The sequence below is a fragment of the Larus michahellis genome, chromosome 6, assembly GCF_964199755.1.
Source record: "Larus michahellis chromosome 6, bLarMic1.1, whole genome shotgun sequence".
Classification (NCBI taxonomy): Eukaryota; Metazoa; Chordata; class Aves; order Charadriiformes; family Laridae; genus Larus; species Larus michahellis.
Window position 1 is genome coordinate 27,994,973 of NC_133901.1, and position 22,869 is coordinate 28,017,841.

Genomic DNA, 22,869 nt, shown 5'->3' on the forward strand with positions numbered 1-22,869 from the left:
CTAAGCCTAACTTCTTTATTAGCACTTGCGAACAAATCTTTATAGCATTTTTCATTATCGCTACAGATATAGTAGGGAATTTGTGGGATTAAAATTCAAGATTATGCACTGTGTAAGACAATAAAGAAGGTAGTCTAATGTTTGAGAAAAACTTCAAATGCAAGAGACCTGCTAGGACAAAATACCGGAGTATATTGTGGTTTTCATTAAGGCTTATTACTGGCGTGATGTGAGGTTCTCTATTAAATAAAGCAGAGTGCAACCAGAGCATCTCTATTTATAACGTTTTCAGGGGAAAGCTAACTGAACTAATTATTGGTTTGGATTTTCAAAGGTAGCTGCCTTTCCTCTGTCCTTCTTGCAAAAATGCCTGGAGAAAATGAAACTTGAAGATACTGCTATGATTTCACAGCCTGTCTCTTACTTCATGGATGTTTGGGTTGGAGACACTGCCTCCTAAAGCTTAGGGGGATTGGTGAGTGGAATCCTGCTCCCCTGAGCTTTCCCAAGTCACCAGGGTGAAGCAGCCCTGATAGGAGATGAGATTTGGAAGAATGAGCTTTGGTTGTCGTCAGCTTTCCATTTCAAGAGGGCTTTGAGATCCTACTCCATGAGGTCTTTTGGATAAGTTTCTGACGGTTCTCTGGACCCAAATCTTGCTTATGTCTGTATTCCACTAGAATTTTAGATCAGAAGGACTTTGGGAATAGGCTATTGGAGAGAATGGCTTCCTGGAACATACTTTGTGAATTTTATATTTGATCGGCAACAATTTTGCTTTCTCCTCTCTCCTTCACCTCACAACGTAACTATCATCCTGATGAGTCAAGAGATCACCAGGCCCGCTCTAAATAGATGTGCGTGTGAGGCTCTGTTTCATGCCAGGTAAGCACAAAAATGCTTAGTGACAGATGTGGGGCTGGTCTCCTGGAATTTCTCCTGAGTGAGCAGAGCAGGCAAAATGGGATGAGAGTCCTGTGCAAAGGGCCATGAGTGCTTCATGCATGAACTGTTACTAACATTTCATTCCCCATTCCTGGTAATGGAGAACCGCTCCAAAAATACAGCCCTCATCTCACTGCAAATGCTTACAGGGCATCAGCTAGTTGTGAGCACTGCCAGCTCCTGCCTCAGAGCTCCATCAGCTCCTCCTTCCCACCAGCCAATTCACACCTTACACCGGAAGGAGGGCAGTTGCAATACTCGGATCTTGCAGGACCAGCTGGCTACGTGACTTCGAACTGTTGCTTTCTTAAGATCACAGTGCATTTCACCTTTGGAGTCCTATGCTAGTGTGACAGTGGCATTTTACTGCATGCCTTCACACAAGGTGGCCCAGGTTCTACTCTGCTGTAGCAGTGGTTGCTTTTCCCTTTCTCTTTTACTCTAATTGTTCCCGTTCTGTGCTTCCTGGCTGCTGCCTGTGCTGCAGGGATAAGAGATCCTTGACAGTTGCTGGGGCCGTGAGCTTGGTGCTCGATGGAGATCAAATCTGCACAGTGCTTCCTGCTATGCTCTTTAACAGATGACAGTGCTCAGCTGCACATAAATGACTCTAAAATCTGAGAATTTAGGGTCTGACAGTCCCTGTTAGAAACTTCTGCTGGCTTTTGTGCGCTGTTAAATATGACCTCTGCAAGATGAAGCTGGGGCAGGATGGTAGGAGCAATGGGACATGGACAGGCAGGTTTGGGGGGCTTAGGTTTTCCTCTATCTGTCTGCCATGGAAAGGGAGAAGGAATGCCCTTGAAATTTCTGCCAAGTGTTCCCGTTCGCTTCAGAGGAGCTGCTCTGTTTCCCGCTAGCAGAAAACCTGGCCTATAACTTCTTCCCCCAGCGATGTGGACAAAGAGGAATTCTGCATGAACGTCAAAGCCAGCCAGCACTTTTCATACAGCTGATGTTGTACATGAAGTCTTAACACGTGTATTTCATATAGGTGACTTGATCTGGCTCCACATGGCTTTGGAAATGTTCTCAGCGATGGGTGGTCAATTGGTTAGTACTGCAGCAATGCTTGCTCTTAGCTTCATGATCTCAGACACAGCTGTATTGTTTAAGCCTTTTTGATTTCAGCACTTTATGACCAAGGATCTGCATTCCCTGCCTCATCTTGCTGGTCCAATCCATGTTCATCTGCAAGGACAGAGAAAAATGATATTGTGGTTCTGGCATTGGGTGTCTTAGCCATATTTGGCCTATATGTCTTGGCTCCCTCCAGTGTTTGCATATAAGACCTGTAAAAAGGGCCAGGCTGGGCTTGTATGGATGGGGTCCAATGAATTCTGGGGGCTGGAGAGAGGATTCACTTCATGTCTTCTTCTCCACCAGGTGCCTCAGAAAGGCTTCTGAAGACAGCTGCTTTCCTTCTGCACTCAGAGAACAGATTTCCCCTGTGTCCAGCACTGTTTTGGGGCTTGGCTGGTTTCCTGGAATCATCCTTTGTTCCCTCTTTTTCTGACCTGTCCCATGGCTCAATAGATTTAGTCACTGGTAGATGATGAGAATGAAAGTGATTGAAAGGGATGCCATTCTGGTCATGTCATTGACCCCAAGAGCCAAGTTTGATGGAATTTAAGGGAAAATCAAGAACACTGTATTGAATTACAGTTGTGGTTATCCATCAACCCTCTGATGGCTGTTTGTTGCCATGTGCGCTCCACATGTAAGTTTTAGCTTTGCTGGATGATACAGTGAAGAATTTTTGAGTCAAGGGCAAATCTCCTGCTGCTCTGCAGTGAGGTAGAGCTGTTAATACAGAATAGGCAGGCACCGAGGATGGGCAATGTTGGTTCAGGCCCAGTTCATAAGGAAGAGTGCTGTGATTTGCTCTGGCTGTGACTTGTCTTTGTAGAAAACAACTGTTACGGGAACAGAAAACAAGCTGGTGGTTAAGCAGCTGGGGAGAGAATTTCCAGTGTGTTGGATAACTGTAAGCAAGCGGCTTGGCAGAACAGCTCAGAGTGCATTTATGATGGAGGCTTTTCTCTTATGTACAGGACATGAGGGTGTGGTGGCATTCCTCTGGGCATAGCCCTCTGGCTGGCACCTGAACATAAAGCGGTGTAGCAACTTAGCCCTTTCAGAACAGGCAAACAGATACTAGACAGTAACTAAGAACAGCAAACCATCCCAGGGGAGTCCAAAGTGCTTTTGCAACCTTGGAGTCAAGTTCTGCCCGACATGTACACGTGCCCCTCTGGCTGACTTGGAGCAAGAGGAGAATGTGTTCCCAGGTCTGGAAGGGAAAGGCTGTGCTCATCGCTGGAGAGCTGCCACGTGTCTTCTGCGAGAGGCACCTGGTGCTGACTAGTCAGATTGGGATGAGAACTTGAGGGAGGCTGGGGACTTTTTTTCTGGTGTGCAGCGTTCAAAGCCTTCCCCTGTCCTATTTCTACTGTTCTTTTCCAGTGTCATCAGTGCCCTTTGTAAAGTGGTGGGATTGGTGTTCGCTTCTTCAGGGAGAATATCCTGAAGGTGAAATTAAATTTTGGGGAGGAGGACTCCATTACATTGAGCAAACCAGCAGTGTAGTTCGGGGCTGCTGCAGTATTTCCCAGAGAACTGTGAAGACATCCACACAGAAGTAGCCTTTTCGTGTGACATGCAGTGGTGACCACCTCATTTCACCTAGCGTGTAGCAATACTAGGGCCTACACAAGTGCTGAGAAAGATAATCAGGTATACAAAGTTTAAATAAATGGTTCTTTTCAATGTGGAAGAAAGATGACTGATTAAGCCATGTAAATTCTTGAGTGATCTGTGGAAGATGCCACGGTTAGGTGAGTTTCTTCATTTCCTAGTGAGCCAGCAAAAGGAAATACTTCTTGACACAACATGTACTTTGTGAAACGCGGTGCTGCAAGGCACTGACTATACTCAAAATATAAATGATTTAGAAAGCAATGAGAGACATTCCCAGCAGATGAGTCCATCAGTGTTTTCAAGGACAAAGCCGCAAATACTGCCTCTGGTTTGGGAAATCCCAAAGCCAGAGACTGCTTGGAGGTTGCAGAGGGAAAGTTATTATGCTGTACTTTCCTTGCTCTTATGCTCTTCCCCTGAAATCAGTGAGCAGCAGTTGCCTAAGACAGGATGCTGGGATAGATGGACGTATTATGTACCTCACTGAGGTTGTTATGCTCTTGTAAAGAGCACAGTAACAGTGAAGGTACTAGGAAAATAAGGGCAGAACAGCCTCTCCTGCAAGGAGCTGCATGTTTGCACTCAAGAAGCTTGACCTGGTTTGTGCCCACTGTTGTTACCCTTGTAAGCGGATCCAAGAGAGGAGTCCTGATGAGTCTCCCTCAGTGTAACATCTTGCTGAATGCTCAGCAGTGCTCCGTAAGGGTGTGAGCAGAAATGGCCCATCTAGACCCCATGTAGCCCTTGCCAAATGTGTGCTCTCAGTCCCAGAGGGTGGAACTGATAAAGCAGTCTGTCCCCTGGCAGATTTGATCTCTGGGATTGCAGTTCCAGGGTAAATGGCATCTTGTGCCATTTCCGAAGGGAATTTTATGTGTTATGCACACTTAAAAATATGGTCACTGTATGGACACAGTGTATAGCGTTAAGCAGGGTGTAGCAGCAAGCTGTTCTTATAAGCACACTTTCTGCCCCTTCTTCCTTCTGTTCTGCTTGTCGGCTGCTCTCAGACCTCATCACACACATTCTTCAGACCCTAGAGCACCTCCTTGACATGAACTTCATATTCTTTGTAGGCTTTCAGCTTTCAGACACTCTTAGTTTGGCTAATACGACTCTGGAGTAAGTCCATTGGATAAGCAGACTGGCAGGCTGGAAACCCAAAATCAGTTTGGAGGGTGACTCTTAAACTCTTTGCTATCCCAAGCAGAGTTGCACAGTGGTGTAGGGCCTCCCTCTGAAAGTGCTGGTTCCAGCTCTGGAGTCAGTCTGCCCCTGCTATTGTGGTCTCTCAGGCCTCAGTATTTTAGCCAAGCAGGTCACTGCAGTAGCATCACTGCTGGTTTTGGTGCCAGGGTGGGTTTGGGTGTTTGTGACAGCACAGCCTCTTGCTGTACAGGCCCACCCTTTGAATCTGGGCTGCTTCTTTCTTTTTTTTTTTTTTTTTTTTCTTTTTTTTCCCCTTGCACCATGAAATACCCCTCTGCATTGGCATACAGGATTTCAGCTAGCTGGGTGCCTTCCACCAGGGCACATGGGAACTGGAAAAAAACTGGGATATTACTTTTAAGATTGTTTTTAAAGAAAACTTTGGAGAAATAAGCTGATTTCTTTTACGAGGGGGTGCTGGGTCCCTGCAGTGTGTTCTGTCACCATATCACAAGATTTCTAAAAGGAGCAGAATCAGTAGGACACTGGTGTATCAGTCTGCAAAGAGCAGCTTCCTTTGCTCACCTCCCATATTTGACTAAACTGGTATCACACAGTTCAGTCTCCCCACTCCCCTCCCACCCCCTGCTTGCTTCCTCCAACAGTCCTCTCAAAATGTGCTTTGTAACTAAAGACTCTCCTAAAGAGCTGACTCTTTCAGTTCTTCTGCATAATAAAAACTTGTGCTGCTCGTAAATAGATTTGCAATTACCAAGGGAAACAGAAGAATCAGTGCAATCCAGCTGCATCAGAGCCGGCCTCCCATCCTGTCTTAAAGAAGCCCCTGAAATTCCACACACATCACTCAGGCATAGCTGGGAGACCTCTGTGGCGATCTTTCCTTTGAACAGCATTCCTCTTCTGTAGAATCTGCTGCTTGCAGCAGAATTGTCAAGGAACTGCAGAGTCCCTATCTAGTGTCTTTACAAAAAATGACAAAAGCTTTTTCTTTTTTTTTTTTTTTTTTTTTTTGGCCAGCCTTGGGTTTCTGGGTTTCATGTATTTCTTTCAGCAGTCAAGGGTAAGAATTGCCTGGGCAAAGCAGAGGACCCTGAGATTTATCATGAGCTTACAAATTGGTTCTCTGCTAATAACTTCTGGTGTGTGGTTAGTGCTGTCTGAGCAATTCGAAGTACTTTCTGAGCATCCAGGAGGTCAAACTTCCTTAGCTTTTGGGGCGTAATACAGGAGGGTAATGATTTTATATAGAAGAAAAAAAGGCATGCCCAAGGTTATGCATCAAACTGTGTAGAACTCGGAGGAAAACTCAGGAGCCGTGACTGTGCTGGGTCCTGTGGAAGGATTAAGCAGTAGAAAGGAGGGAGCAGTGGTATATGTGGGTGATCCCTAGCCTTCCCTATACAGGGAAGATCCCTTCTATATGTCTTCTCCCTAGGCTGCCAGGGGGGACGAGGGGGCATACACCCAGCATAGTGTTTTTTGACTGCCCTGGTGAGATGAATGGGCTCTGCCCTTGCCTTTAGCAGCAGGTATGTCAGATCCTTGCAAACCTGGCTGGGCTCAGCTTTGTCTTAGGTCCTGGGCTCAGGCTCTGCATCCCCACAAAGTGGAGTTAGTTTCCCAGTGGCTCATTTCTGCATATCCCAGAAAACAGTCATGGAGCTGGGGCATGCAGTGCCACAGGGCAAGCTTCCCTGCAAAGCCTCTGTGCTGCTTCTTGCTGGAAGTGCTGAATGAATAAGGGGAAATCAGATCTGTTGAATCAAAAGTAATTCCTAGCATTTCTGGTCTCCTCAGAGACATGATTGATTCCTGGAACCCTTCTGGAGAGCTTCCCTGAGTGGGAGTTCACTCGCCCCAGGGCCTCGGGTGGGTCTGTGAAGGAATTTAAACATACAGCCCTGTTGATGTCAGTGGGGACTTTCTGATTTCTTTTGTGAGGGGTATGTACCTATGTTTCTTGCCAGGTGCTGGGGGTGCAATAGCAGCAGCGTGGTGCTCACTTTCTTTCAATATGATTACTGAAAAATATTGCTTAAGACAATAGGCAGGTCTGTGCAAGACTGGCTGCAAGTAACAGGAGACTTCTGTTAGAGCCCAAGCTAATGGTTTGGAGAGGGCACACTTTAAATGCAAGGTCAGCTGATGATCAGTGCCAGAACACCACATCATTGCAATTGACTGAGGAAATGAGCATCCAAACCTCTTGTTTTGCAGAGATTAAGTTACCCGCAAAGTAAGAAGGAACAGGGGGAAGAAGATATCAATGATAATGCCAGCTCAGGTGTTGGATTTCTCTAGAGAAAAATTCAATTTTAATTCTGTAGGCTTTCCCCTGGTGTGTGAGGGAGAGAGAGGAGTGAGGAGAAGGACACTTCTAATTTTGTCCAGATCTCCGTTCCCTCCCATCTGTCCACGTGCATGTGTTGAAGTGTGTAAAGCATCGGAGAGTCTCAGTTCTTCTGATCGTTCACAGACAGCACTGTGTGCCTAGGCTGAACCCACAGTGCTTTGGGTCTTTGAGCAGGGCTGCAGAGGGTATTGTGGCGTCTTCTGAACTCCAGTGTGGGGCTGAAGGGCAGGTACCAGGCATGTTAATTCTGTGCTGCAGCTATTTTTAACAGCTGATGTTACACAGACATGTGCTGCTTCTCAAATCAGATTAGATGGCAAAGTCAAGAGGTGAGCAGGGAAGCTCGGTAATGAAGAGCGGCAGCTACCATCACTTTTACTTGCTGAACTGCACAGCACAGCTGCCCACAGGCTGCAGCCAGCCCCTTGCCATTAACCTGGGGCCTTTTCCTTCTGGAGAGAAAGGGCAAACTCCTGTCTGTATATCCCACAAATAACCTTGTGTGCATCATTTACATGTGTCTGGGGATCATCGTGCTCCTTAAAGGTGTTCAGCAGCCTGGCCGTTGTATCTTAATGGTTTAGTAGCCTCTTGCTTGCCTCCTGTGCTGGTGATGTAGAATACATTTATGATCTTAAGAAGTTGAAGATGGTCTGTGAGGGACAACATTAGCTTTCTGAGACAGCTTGCAACCCCTTCCTAGCGCAGAAACTCTGCAAGGACAGGGGTGTTACAGTAACTCATGGTGTCAGCAGTGTACAGGGAGCCTTGCAGGCTGTGCAGGAGGAGTAGGTGATGCAGGGGTCAAGGAAGAAAATCAAGGCTGTGTGCTGTGTAGGCTGTCTCCTCCCCAGCAGGCTTGTGTGGAACGCGAGCAAGATGCTGGGGTCTAAGTTGGAGAACAGGAGCAGTGCAGAGCTAGTGCCTGGGTCTGGCTTGGCTCCCAGAACTCCAGTGATATGCTTCCGCATGCAAAGTTCTGCAAATCCTCCTTTGTGGAGCCTTTCTGAGCACCCCACTGCTCTTTTGACCTCTCTCTAGTTCCCATGCAGCAGAAATGTCCCTTAATTCAGTGGCTGCCCTGAACATCACCCCATTCAGTTTGATGAGACCAGGTTAGACTAACTGAATGGCATCTTTCTTTGCTCACATTTTCTTTTGGTGACAACAGTTGTGTATCTAAGGCATCAGAAAGGAAAGCTTCAAGAAGGAACACCTAATTAGGAAATACATGTTAGAAATAAGTTCTTGTGTAATATTTCTTGTGGTCAGTTTCTTCAAAGACAAGTCTGTAGGTTCCTCCTTATTTACACAAAGCTGGCCGTGAAATAGGAGGAGATCCAAGTATGGACTGCAATTGTTGTGAAATCACTTCATCTGAAATTCCGTAATGGACGGAGAGCATCGTTGCATTGCTTTTTTTAAATGGGAAGAAAATTCTCTGTGTCATGTGCATCAGAGTTCCAGTTCATTCAAGGATGTATCCCAAATGTAGGTGTTATGTAAAAGTAAAATCTTTTTTCTCTGCCTTTATTCTCTGTGTATCACAGTGCTTGGAGTAGAAATAAATCCTATTTTCCTGCCACTGAAGGAACAACAATAGAATGAAATTCTGTCTGTAGAAGTAGTTTGCTCACCTGTGTTATTCTGAACTGACTGTTCAGTAAACTAGCCAGCAAGCTTGGCCTACAGGTGCTGCTCCTAATTCTCACATTCCCTGCTTTTCTCATGCTTGTAAGTGTACTTACCTGTTATGATGTCAAGTTTTGTAGGTTGGGAAGGTCTTAAAGTAGGTACACAGCTAGGAAAACAAAACTTATTTAAGGTGCCTTAGACAGAAGTGGTAACTGGACACCTATCTCTTACTTAGCAAAATGCCAGCTTTGCCAAACAACCTTTTCAAAAGAACATGTCACACAAGATATGACTACAAATTATGTGTTTTGCCTGGTAGCAGCAAGAGACTTAAATATCAGTGAACCTACTTCAATGCCATGAGAGCTGGTCCTTCAGCTAAAATAGAATTTTTCGAGTTTGACACTGCAAGTTCTGGGTTCAGTCTTTACAGACAACTCCACAGGGCTTCTACAAATTTCATAAGGTTATTTGTAACCCCTATTCCCTTCTCCTCCCAGAGAGTCATGGTACTGAGGTGGAAAGAAGAGAACTCAAATGTCCCGCTGGTGCTATTATCCTAAGTACTTGGGTCAAGTATCAATCTTGATATTTTTCTTCTTTGTATTTGCACTTACATGCTTGCTGAGCTGGAGTGCCTGCTTCTGTTGTACATACACGTGGTTCTCTCAGCTTGTGTTTGGGCTGTTGAAACATAGGATGAAAGCTTTGTGCCAGGGCAGTGTATGCCATACAGTGTTGGCTAAAGGGATTCCTTGAAACCCCTTCACATTTCAAATAGATGTATGAATAAAGGGGGCAGTTTGAACACATTGCAAATCCCTAAAGCCTTAGTGAATCCTGAATTTGGCCATCTCAACTATTTATAGAACATTCTATGCCTATTCTAAATATATTTTCCTCAAGGGGACCTCATCTCAAGCCCCTGCTCCACAGCTTAAATTGGATCAGCAATGTTGCTATGATCTGTTAGCAAAAATTCCTTCTCTAACTCCGTGGCAGAGCTGAAGATGTTGTTAGCCCAGGACTTGAAGGGGAAGTTCTGTGCGAGGCAGAGCTCAAGCATTTGGATTGCCAACCAGCCAGCCAGGAAGAGCAGTATTGATGATATTGGATCATTTCCTGTAGCCATTGCCTGATTATTTTTATTTTTTTATATATATTTTTCCTCTGCTGGTAGGCCTAGAGTTCTGGAGTCGGGGGGGAAAGTGACTTATTGGCAGTGTATGGCACCTTTCCCTTACAGGAGTCTTCAACCTTGCAAACTAAGCTTAATGGTGAGCACACAAAACATTTTCTTTTTAGAGGAAGTGTAAAGAGTGTTCTGTGGGCAGAAACCATTTCCTATTGCAAGGATGCTTGAAACTCGTGTTCTCTTTTCTTTCTCTGCTCTAGGGAAGAGACACTCTTCCGTGGGAGCTGTGACTCTGACTGTATGGGATGGTTCCTCCTGAAACGTTTTCCATGCAGAAGCCTCCCCAGTGCTAGCTGGCATTTTGTAACCCCTCTAGCAGTAGAGCAGGCTGTACAGGCCTTGTCCAGTGCAAGCTTTGCTTTGTGCTAGCGAAGGCAGGAGTGCTGTAGGAAGGTGCAGAACTAACATCGCAGGAGTGGCTTCTGCTTTCATCTGGCTTTGGAGGTTGATCATACACGTTCGCTGTTATTTTCCAGGCGGATGAGCACGGGGTATTTAGATAGCAGGGACTGAATGGTGTCAGACTCTCAAGTCTGTTACTCCCACATAAGGACAGAGGATATCTTCAGGCCAAGGAAAGCAACTCATCCTACTCTAGATTCCGTACTGGGGAATCTCTACCTTTCAGAAAAATCGTATGATTTTCAGTCAAAGCCTCTAGGTGTACCATAGGATAGAAGTCTTGGTGCAAAGGGCACACTACAGAACTTCACAGGACATTTTTCATCCTTCAAGTTTAAAAATACATCCTTTATTGAATTCTGTAGGTTTGAACAGTTTCTTCTGTAGGACAGTTACACTCTGTCTGCCTCTCTCAGGAACATCTGCAGATCTGCATGGCAGATGCTTCAGATCACAGTCCTGAGACTGAGCGGAAAATTTTGGGTCAGTGTAGAGGTAGGATGGGCCATCAGGACCCTACATATCCTGAATAGCTGTCCTGCCCCACAGTAAGGGTCAGTACTGATCTGGATGCTTGGAAAAAAACAACTGCTTTCTGTCCCTATGATGGGATTGACCCAGAGTCCATTCCATGGGTCTTGGACTGAGCTTACAATTGAGGTGTAAAGCACCAAGGCTGCTTGCACTGGTTCCAGGACAGGATTTGGAAGCAATGTGTCAATACTGTCTCTGGAAGTCGTGTCAATTTAGGTACCCATTAGAAATCCCCTTCTTCTAGGTGCAACGAAGGAGTTGACTGCCGCTTACTTGGCCTCAGGGGTAGAGAAGCCTGCACAAGGCTTTGCTACTCCGTAGATCAGGGTAACGTAGCCCACTGTGTATCTAAGCCTCAGAAAATGTCTTTGAGGTTGACAGAAGCTTGTCTTGATTATTACCTTTAAGGATGAATGGCACAGCATGGGGCAAGATTGCAGAATGGGATTAGCTCAGGATTTAGCAGGAATAGTTTCTTAGCACTCCTCCAAAGCTATTTCCTGCTCTTGCAGCCTCTGGAGCTGTATGAAATGGAAAGGGTTATGTCCTTGCCCACCTGGCAGGATAATTATCCCAGCTCAGTGCAGCAAAATGGACTGGGTCCAGTGCTCTGGGAAGCAATAAAACAGGTAAAGTGTATTTAACAAGGAATTTCTCATGGGGGATTTAACAGTTACCCTGAATATTGCCCCGAGATGCATTTCCTTTCACACACAGGCCTCTTCCTATTGTCTCCTTGGCTCTTCCAAGGAATCAGTGTAAGCATAGCTGCAGATTTTGCTCCGGTTACGGCTTACTTGTGTGCATGCAGGTAGCGTTTCATTGCCCCTGTCCTAGCATGCAGGAGAGGACAGGTGAGTCTCCCCAAAAGCACTGCAGTGCCACTCAGGCTAGTGCAGCACTCAGCCCTTTGGGGTGCTGCTGCTGCTTCACTCTGCTAGGGAGACCTGCTCCGCTCAGGCAATATCTGTGATCCCATGGGGATGCATTAACTCAGGAAAGGCTCTGCAGTACCTGGGCCTATGCCAGAAGGGGTGCTCCGACTCTGGTGCTAATCATTTGTGTTAGCATTTCAATAAAGAGACACTTCTAATGTATCTGTTCCTGGTCTGACAGTGTGATCGGCAGCTCTCTGGCTCACTTTGTCGTGCCTCTAGCTACTTATTCACGCTGATGCGTCTCTAAGACTGGCTTCCTCGTAGTGGAAGGTCTCCGGTTGACCACTCTTGATATAAATGAACTGATGCTGATGCGTCTCTAAGACTGGCTTCCTCGTAATGGAAGGTCTCCAGTTGACCACTCTTGATATAAATGAACTATAGTGGTGCCTGTAAGAAATAGTGATATGTCCCTTTTGCGTAAAAGATTCAGCCTCTCCATTCAGAGTCACTGGCCTTAGTTCCTTCGTGGCCTGGGTGTCTTGTCTGAACTGGGTCTGGGAAGGAATCAAGAGCATTTAACCACAAAATGAGCACCAGGAATGAAACAGCCTGGATAGCAGAAGCAGACTACAGAGTACTCAAAGCACAGAACTGAATTTTAAGCCTAATTTGAACATTGAATGAGGTGCTAATGTCTCAGCTACTGTATCTTCTCAATCTGCTGTTCATGTGCTGTGAGCAGAGTATAGTGGTATATATAGAATACACAGTGAAAAACTGGCTTTGTGCAACTGGTGCGGGCAGTGCAGGGTGAAAGGAAGAGTCTGGTTTTGGTGATGAAAATAGAAATCTGTCTTCATGTCTGTGCTCTGGGGAGCTGATCGGATATTTTGTGGCATGATATCATCATTATAGCTTGAAGAACGAATTTCAGAGCTGGCTTCTGTAATTGCTCCACTCCTCTATAAGAGGAGGACGTGTTGCCTCTGTTCATGTTGCCTTGTTCATCAGTAAATGTAAAGCAAATTGTAAAATCAGATCTACTTGAAGTAACATTTGTAGGTATTCATTCACTTGTGCACAAACCAACTCCCTGATGCCGGTCAAGCTTTTTTCTTATACTAGAGAGAAAATGAGAATAGTGAGTCAATTAATATTCGCCTTTCTTTCTGAAGTGTCAGGGAAGCATTTGGATACCATGGAAATGAGCAACAATATTGGGAAAAAATGGTTTAGAAGGTGTTTAAGAAGTTAAATTTAGTCCTGGAGGTAGCTTTGCTGTGTTTTACAGAGGCTTCTGCTTTTTTCCATTGCTCCCAGTATGTTATTTAGGGTGGACTTCACCCATTCCCAGGAGTGTAGGAGAGTCCCACCTTGAGTCAGGTGGGACTAAAGGTTGGCTGGGTGCTGGGCCTGATGTACATTTCTGTTACACGAACAGTGATGGAAACCTCTGGTTGCTTTTTTTCCGGCTGGGCATGGAATGGGTTTTAATCCTGGTTAAATCCTGCACCCCAGATCTGTTTGCCTTCTCTTGAAAGGACTTCTCTTTCTCTCTTTTGCAGGCATGGTTCAGAAACTTGACCAGAAGCTGCCTGTGGCCAACGAGTACCTGCTGCTTTCAGGCGGTGTGCGGGAAGGTGTGGTGGACATTGATCTTGATGAGCTGAATGTTTATGCACGAGGCACAGACTATGACATGGACTTCACCCTGCTTGTGCCCGCACTGAAGCTGCATGACCGTAACCAACCAGTCACTCTGGACATGCGCCACTCAGCTTTGTGCCACTCCTGGCTGAGCCTGCGTCTGTTTGATGAAGGAACTATCAGCAAATGGAAGGACTGCTGCACGATCGTGGACCATATCAACGGAGCTACCAATTATTTCTTCTCTCCAACAAAAGTTGCAGACTGGTTCTATGACTCCATTAGCATTGTCCTCTCCGAGATCCAGAAAAAGCCTCAGCGAGGGATGCCAAAGGTGGAGAAGGTAGAAAAGAATGGGACTATCATATCTATCATTTTGGGAGTGGGCAGCAGCCGCATGCTGTATGACATCGTCCCTGTGGTGTCCTTCAAAGGTTGGCCAGCTGTGGCCCAGAGCTGGCTGATGGAGAACCACTTCTGGGATGGGAAGATCACAGAGGAGGAAGTCATAAGTGGGTTTTACTTAGTGCCTGCATGTTCCTACAAGGGGAAGAAGGACAATGAGTGGAGGCTGTCATTTGCCAGAAGTGAAGTGCAGCTGAAAAAGTGTATCTCCAGCAGCCTCATGCAAGCCTATCAGGCCTGCAAAGCCATCATCATCAAATTGCTGTCGCGCCCCAAAGCCATTAGTCCATATCACTTGCGAAGCATGATGCTGTGGGCTTGTGACAGGCTACCAGCCAGCTACTTGGCCCAGGAGGATTATGCAGCCCATTTCCTCCTGGGTCTCATTGATGATCTCCAGCACTGCTTGGTCAACAAGATGTGCCCTAACTATTTCATCCCCCAGTGCAACATGCTGGAGCATCTCTCGGAAGAAACGGTCATGCTGCATGCGCGGAAGCTGTCCTCAGTCCGCTCAGACCCTGCCGAACACCTTCGAACTGCCATCGAACATGTCAAAGCAGCCAACCGGCTAACACTAGAGCTCCAACGGCGGGGCAGCACCACCAGCATCCCCTCCCCGCAGTCAGATGGAGGGGACACCAACCAGCCTGATGACCGATTAGCCAAAAAGTTGCAACAGCTAGTGACTGAGAACCCTGGGAAGTCCATCTCCGTCTTCATTAACCCAGATGATGTCACAAGGCCCCACTTCAGAATTGATGATAAATTTTTCTGAGCTTTCATCAATGTTTCCTGGGATTTTTTTTCTTTTGTTTCATTTTTAAAAACTCTTGCAGTGTGCAGGGTTTTTTTTCTTTGGTTTTCCTTGATGACTTAGTCTGTTGTTTTTTACATATCCAGCGTAGATTGGATCTGTTGAGAGCAATCTGAATAAATTATAATTCCTGGTTCTGCAGGACGGTGCAGATTTTGAAACAGTGTATTACTATTTCATATGCTGCTTTGATTTTTTTTTTTTTTTTTGCTCACCCAGCCCCATTGTCTGTGAGTAGTTTCTAAAGGAGAACATGCACTGTAAACACACATGCCACAGTCTAACATAGGGTTTGGTTTTTTTTTTTCAAGCTTCCATAATTTATGTACATTGTTGGGCCTGGGGAAGGCAGAACTCACCTTCCGTTGCTTCGGAAATTCACTTCTTTTTCCATGAGCTTCCATCACCCTAAAGAAATGAGAAGATACTTTGGGTTGGAAAACGCTACTGGTAATTTGACAAGGCCAAATCTACTGGGCTGAAGCCCAGTTCATCTGTTCTTCACACTTCTCACACTAGGGGAAAAAGTTGACTTCAAAGATGATGATGATGCAGCTTTTGGGGGAAAGAGTTGTTTCTGTTTTGATCTACTTTTTGAATGTAATTGTTCATAATTGGACCTTGTACAGTCCAGAGGGTTGTTTCTGCTGCTTTTCCATGCGGAATAAGGTTATGGAATGTTAGTTTTAGTGTGTGTAATTATTCAAAGCCTTATTTAAATTCTATTAAAGAACATACCATTATAAATGTTAATTGCACTAATGAAATCTCTGCCATTACCTCAGTCCCACTGTTTGTGTTTCTTTCATGAATTAGCATCTGTTATTAGGTCTCAGTATTGCAGATTGCTTGAGGCCCCTCGGGTCTCATGGTTTCAGGTGATTTCTTGATTGTCTTTTGTAAAAGGCTCTTCCTTGTTAGCCCTGCTATGTGTGAGAAGTCAGATTTTTGCATTGGCATATTTCTTTGGATGCGTATTGTGTGTTGCAGTGCATATTGCATTAATATGTATTGCATGTTGTTGAAACAGGTTTACCATTAGATAAGGATGTAATGCTAAAGCAGTGGTATGTGCAAAGTGAATCAGCCAGACCTCGAGCAACGGAGCTACCTTGCTTCTGTAATGCATGTATTAGGCCTGATCCTTTATGGCAGTTACCATTCCCTTGACTCCTATGGACTTTCTGACTTACCCTGGGACATGTGAGATCTTACTTTGGTCTCATGTTTGCAGAAGTTGTGTTTGTATGTAAACTTGTGGTGCAACAGTAGCCTTGAAAAACACATACGCTTTCCTTTTGTGTGTAGGGTAAGTTGTATGGTAACAAGGGTTAGTCTGAGCCAAAAATAATTCCAAGAGTTCAAGGATAGAGTGACTTTTTGCGGCTGGCTGGCCAGTGACTGATATTTAGGCCTTAAATCAGCAATTTGGGCTTACCGATTATCCCAGAGAAGCTGTTCTGATCCAAACTTGATGCATGTTTTAAAATGTGGTTATTAGAGCAGGTCGAAGTATTTTTTAAATATTTGACAGACAAATGAGGTGCATATCTAGTAAATTCTAACAGATAAAAATTGTGTATGAAAAATGTGTCACTTTTTTAGCCCAGCCTTTCTGGTAAAGAAACCAGGCTGGTGGAGCAACAGACCAGCAGCTTTGGAAACTGCTTTATTAGATGGCAGGGAGGTTTCAATAGCTGATCTAGAGCCCAAGTCATGTCTTAAAACAAAACTTTGGCTCCTCCGTTTCTTGGGCATATTTGAAAACTTCATCTCATTGCTGTAGCCAAGATGTTCACATTTACCTGAATTTACTGGTACACACTTACATGAGCCTAAAGAAGCTCTCAGAAGTTGCTGGCTAGATGGAGTGGATGAGGATCTAACTTTAAAGCACAATTGGCTAGTGATCATGAGCCCTGGTGCAGCTGCGGTTATGGTCCGGGAAAGGACATGTATTGACTTCAGCGGAAGCAGAACTGGGTCCTACCAGTATGGCTATTGCCAAAGATGAGTCTCCATTTAAATCTGTGTAACCTGCTGGAGGAGGCAGGAGAACCGACTGGGAATCCTCTCCAGAAGTGCTTGGATAATACAGATTCATTGAAATGGTCTTTTCCCCAGTCTCCGGGACTTCTGTCTGTTGGAAGAAGAGTCTGGGCTCCAGGATGAAGTTTCCCATCACCACGTGAGAGAGATCTGCTCAGCACAAAGCAGCAGTAGCCTGGCAGGCAGAGTACTTTCCCAAGACTCCCAGTGTCTGTGCCAGTGCTCCCAAGTTAAGCAGAAACACAGCCTTCCTCATGCCAGTTCAGCGTCCCGATGACCAGCAGTTTGGCTAGCCCACATCAAGCTCTGGTGTGTGCTCCTTTTTTGGTTTTAATTAAAAAACATTTTGAAAAGTATGCATCTTGTTTTTCCTGCATTATGAGGAAAATGTGTGTGTGTTGGGTTCTTTTTTGTGGGGGTGAGGAGGCTTGGCCTTTTACTGGACTGGAAAGCAATTTCCCAGGTAGGCCTGAGAGATGTTATATCCTCTGACTGGACCATCTGTTTTGCAGGGAGGCAGAATCCTAACCTCCAGGTGTTTTGCAACATCAGTCTAGTATTTACTCCTTTCAGCATACTGTAGCTCAATTTAACAAAGGAGGTTGCCAGCCTGGAGAGGTGACGTGTGCTTTCTGCATCAGAGAACACCAGAGGCTCTGTTTTCTCTCTCCTGTTGTCCCCTCTTGCCTTTGAGTATATGCTGGGACAGACTTGCAAAATGCATAGGTCTCTACGTGGGATTTCAAAGTCGTGAGTTTAGATACAAACGACCTATTATTCTTCACCACCTGCCCCAAGTTTCGAGAGGACTATAGTGCTTTTCCATCTGGGAATTTCTTGGGAAGTCCTTCATACAAGCATTTTAGAGCACCCAACTCCATGAGGCTAAAGACTTGGCCAATCTGACAAACACTGAAGTAAGAGGGGATTTGCTTTAAACTAACCGTGTTCCCTACTGACTAGGAAAGAGGAGACAAGTCAGTGCTGTGAGCCCATGGCTCAATAATGGGAGCTTCGGTTCTGCACGCACAGCTATGGGGACAGTGTGAATAAAGAAAACAGATTTTTTTTTTTTTTTTTTTTTTTTGCTTTTGCCCATTAGCTATCTCTCTTTTAGCAGATAATATTGCAAAAGGACCAGGACAATTAGTGGGGGGCTAGCGGCATGTGAAAGAATGTAGGAGGTCCCATGTATTTGGCTGCACAGTACCACCCTCCTACGCTGCTAAAAGGAGAGGGAGTCACAACCAAGAAGGTCTGGCCTTGAGGCAGCAGGAAGGTGAGGAGAAAGAAGAAGTGCCCTTCAGAGGCTCCGCTTCCTTTTCTCAGTGTGAGCCTCCTTGGGGGTCCTGACTGTGGTCCTAATCTTGGGACAAGCTTTTCCCTTTGCTCTTTCTGTAGGGCTTCTGGCCAGTAGCACAATAAGAGAAGTAGCTCATTTCACTGGTTCCAGTTGTTGTCACTTCTTTTGAGAGGCCCTGAAGAACCTGTCACTTCTTCAGGGGGACACCTGAGCTGCTGCAGAACTGACAGAAACACCAGCCAGTGGGGGGTGGTACTCTCTGTGCTGTGTTGGGGGGAATACTCAAATTGGAGCAGAAGGGAACAACAAACAGCCCAAGAGCTTTGTGAAAGCCTGCAGTGTGCTCCTTCAATCACTTCTGGCTGACTGTGATAAATCGGTTTCTCCACGTTTTCCAGTACTCTAGCCTGGAGAAAGCATGGTGTAACCAGAAAACTACAACTGAGTGTGAGAGTCACTCTTTGCATGAGATTCAGCAAAATACTGGCAGGAGTTTAACCATCCACTGCCCAAAATAGAAGCCAGTCTTCAAAAGCTGTATTTTAACAGTCTGTCTTTTCTATTGTCCTTCTGTCACACTGAGAAATAGCTCTAATTTTGATCTAAATTCTTGGACTTTCCCTCATTGCCTTGTTCCAGTGTAGAGCAACCTTGCTTTGGCAGCTATGGTGGTTCTGGGCTCAACAGAGGCATCCAAGCTCTGCGTCCTTCTACTTCTTGGCCTCCTATGGAGGCTGATAGTACGCCGTGAGACAGGCTTGTGTCTGCTACAAATTGACAGATCAGTGCCTGAAACAGGCACTGGAAGGCAGCAGTCACTCTTGATATGAGATATTTCCTCAGCTTTTGTTGGCCAGTGTCGCGGGCCAAATGAAATTATCCCCAAACTCTCTCTGTGGGCATCGTGCTCCGAAACAAGCACAGGGTGGCTGGCTTCACGCAAGATGCTGTACTGGTGCTATTTGCCAAGCTGCCAAGCATGCACCAGTAGCCAGCAGCCTCCAATCAGTTGGTTAAATTTTCTGTTAAATCTGCGGATACAGGGAAAAATGACTACCTAAAAGCCTCAGAAAGCCAGAGATTCCTGAAGGTCACATTGCTCTTGTCTCTAGAGGCTGTGACTGGTGCTTAGACCTGGCTCCACTCAGCTGCAGCCTCTGAAAATGTTTCTGTAAAGAAGGTTTATTTAGGTGTCTCGTCAATCTGCTTGATGTAGGGTGATGAATGAATATGCACATGGCAGATGGGTAATCGGACCAAAAGGGTTCAGGAGGTGGTGGCTGCGGCTGGAGGGTCACAGGATGGGGCCCAAATCCTGTTAAAGTCCATTGGCACTTGAAAATGTGCTTGAAACAAAAGTTTGTGTGCTCTGCTGGATCAAGCTGATTGTGATCGGACTGAAAATAAGCAGACGTCTGTCATATTTTATTAACCCATACATAATACAAGCATCCATGCATAATGCAAGTGAATGTGGCAGAGGGAAAGGGGAAGATAGACTTTGCTAATGATTATTTCTTTCTCTCTCTGTCTTTTTTTTTTTTTTTTTTTAAAGGTGTGCATAGTTGGTGCCTAAAATTGCTTCAAAACATCCGTCTGTCCCTGTTCGCAGGTTCAGTGCTGGATACGTTTTGCCGCTCTGTTTCACATTAAAGCGAGCGCGTTGGAAAGGTCGCTGGGCAGCTGAGGGCAATGATGTTCCGAGTCTCCTGGCATTGCTCAGTGATTAGAAATATTCAGCATGCAAATAGCTCATTCAACTTCAGCAAGTACATCATCTCCCTCCCGCCAGCCTTGCTTGGGGTGAGCTAATGGACTTTTAACATTATACAGCTTAGAGAGTGGCTGTCTCTAATAGCTCCTGATTAAGCTCTCCAGAAAGGCAAGTAACCATCATGGGGCAAAGGCTAAACAAGGGGAGGGGGGGCAAAAAAGCACAGATATTAAAAAGTTGCTGGCCAAGGGACTCTTGCTGACATGTTTTGTATTTAGGGAAATTCAGCATTATATTTAGCACATTTTGGCTTTTGAGAGCTGTCTATCAAACTGAGCCCAATTTACTTCCTCTGAATGCTTTTAGAATAGTGATAAAATAGCCCTCCATCCCTTCTCCTCCCCCTTTGCCCATTTATAATTATTATTTTAGGGCTGCTCTGAGAAACTATTGTGTTTTCCTATTATCTTTGTCCCTGGCTCAGCACTGTGCTTCCAAGCTGAATGTAGGCTTTTGGGGGTTATTTTTATCTTACTGACCTTCTGTGGTAGAGGAACACGCTCTCATTCAGGCTCCAGACAGCCTGATTTGCTGAGCAGAGAGATGTGGGTACATTTAGGGAGCATCAGGATCCCTTTAAACGGACTTGGCCCCGTTTCTCCCTCTCAGTTTTTGTGTGTTAGGAATACCAGCATGGAAGATATGACTGAGGTCTTGCTAGGGACAGAGAAGACATGATACATGATTCTGAAGTCAAGCAAGCTCTAGTGCACAGTGGACATTGAGCCCAAAGAGACACTTTTCTCCCTGATTGTCTCAGCCCCTCTGACTCCTTTGTTATAACTTTCTTTTTAGGAGGTGGAGAGAGATGAGCTGCTTTTGTCCACTTCAGGGGATACAAATCATAGCTTTGGCTTAGGATGTTAAAGACTTCAGTCATTAATGGCTCTGTCTCCAGGGCTCCCTATTGCTTTATGCCCTATCATGACATTGGTGGGACAGGTTGAGGGTTTTATGATCTGTTCAACCAATTCGCAGCAGAACTGTGTGAAGAAAGGAATGGCCTTTTTCCATGAATCATAGGCTTGTTTAGGTAGGAAAAGACCCTTAAGATCATCGAGTCCAACTGTAAATCTAACACTGCTAAGTCCACCACTAAGCCAGGTCCTTAAGTGCCACGTGTACATGTCTCTTAAGTACTTCCAGGGATGGGGACTCAACCACTTCCCTGGGCAGGCCACTTTCCTGGCCTGTTCCAATGCTTGACAACCCTTTTGTTGAAGAAATTTTTCCTAATATCCAATCATGGGGGCTATCGACCTTGTGTCCTTCTCCTGCCTCCTGTGGGCCAAGGCTTATGCACATAGTATGTTAACAGCCACTTCTAAGGACTTCACCTGATCAGAGAATAAAGGACAAGGTGCTTCTGTGCAAACCCACCAGCTCCCCTTCCTGGCCTTCGGTATCCCTTGCAGGGCAAGGCTGCTCCTCCCTGAAGCCAGTGCTCTCAGAGCAGACTTTGGCTAGTTGTGTTTGCAGGGAACGGGCTGGGTCTGCATCTGCAGATGACAGCAGGCCAGGGGACGGCTTCCCGCAACTGGCACATCAAGAGATAACTCCACTTGGCTGATCTGAAATAACACGGAGAAGAAAATCCTTCCTGCAGAGAGGCCACTGCGAAGTCTACCCTTTCCCACCAGCAGCATGACTTGCATAGTGACCAGGAGAAGACATGACCGTTGCTATCATAAAGGCACCCTTGTGTCTAGGAGCTCGTAAGTGTCACACTGCAGCCACTATCCCTGAGAGGTGCTGGGGTTCTGCCTCCCGCCCCAACACGAGAGGGAAACTAGGACTGTCTTAGGACTCCCCCAGCAAGGAGGGGATGGCAGAGGGGAAGCTGGAGTGGTTGAGGACACATTCTCTCCTCACTCTGACCCCCAATCTCTGCAACACCACCATAGCTGCAGCAGCTGGTTGCAGCTTCTATGACAATATACCATTTGTGGAGCTTTCAGAAAGAGAGACTGGGTATTTCCTGGCAAAGACAGCTCTCCAGGGAAAGCCTGCAGCCAGCCCAGCAATTCCTGTGCCTCCCTACTCACTTAGGGAAGTGCTCAGTGTGTGTGAAGCCCTTCATTGTGCCTTACACCTTCTTTGCAGCCATATGAACTCATGCAGAATAGTTGGGGCAGTGAAGAACAAGGACCAGTGAAGGACATGTTTTCCCTCTACCTCCCATGGTGTCCAGTACCTGCACATTCACCTGTGATTGTCCTGTGATGATCCTCCAAATCTTCCTCAACTATTAATTATTGATACAGAGCTCAGAAGAGCCATTTCAGTCATGGAGTTCAGCCACCACTGCAGTCAAAAATGCCTATACTGGTGGTTTTGATGTTTAGGCCCCCAAGAGTATCTGGTCTACCCTCATCCCCACACTTATCTATGCTCTGTAACAGGCAAAAGGGATGGAGCAAGAAAAAACACAAAGCTGCAACCTTCATTCAGCTTCCCTCAGAGGTTCTTTCTATTTGCCAATGGTTCTGGCTAGTCTTGGTTGATGTGCACAGTGCTAGCTATATTCATTACATTATTTTGTTAACCACTGGTGACAAAACTGGGATTGCCAAGTGGTGTCTTTAATCCCTGGACTGCTGTGAGTACATATAGATGGTATCTTGCTGGATACTTGAACTGGGTGCACTAACATCATCTCTCCTGCTAATGAAAATGGAGGGAATGATGGTGGGAAGTTGCTACAGAAAGCCTCCAGAAAAAGCACAAGCCCATCAGTTAAAGGAAACTCTAGAAACTGAACTAAACAGTTCTGAATTCCACCAGCACATTGTGAGTAAGGATGATAAATCCACCAAGGCATATGTTACCAGATTAGTAATACAAAGCTAGTTGCTCGCTCGTTCTTTCCCCAGGGCGTGGCTCTATTCAGCATCAAGACCCCCCTGAAGGTAGAATGTGAAACCCAGCCCACCAGGAGGTATGGAAAGTAAACACTGCTCAGCTGGTTCCTCCAGTCTGTTTCTCTATTGCACCCAGCCTGCCCCATGTCCCTCTCTAAAACATCTTTAAATAAACTCTCCAGAGGTGTTCTGCTACAC

At 45.7% G+C, this 22,869-nt stretch overlaps 1 protein-coding gene across 1 annotated transcript in view; it reads left to right on the forward strand.

The window, feature by feature from the left end:
* Positions 1-17,079, forward strand: part of MB21D2 (Mab-21 domain containing 2) — a 62,329-nt gene extending 45,250 nt beyond the window's left edge. The window contains exon 2 of the mRNA XM_074592495.1: positions 13,381-17,079. Coding sequence (XP_074448596.1) covers positions 13,381-14,645 — 1,265 coding nt within the window. The 3' untranslated portion in view covers positions 14,646-17,079. The remainder of the gene's footprint in view (positions 1-13,380) is intronic.
* Positions 17,080-22,869: the final 5,790 nt, after the last annotated feature.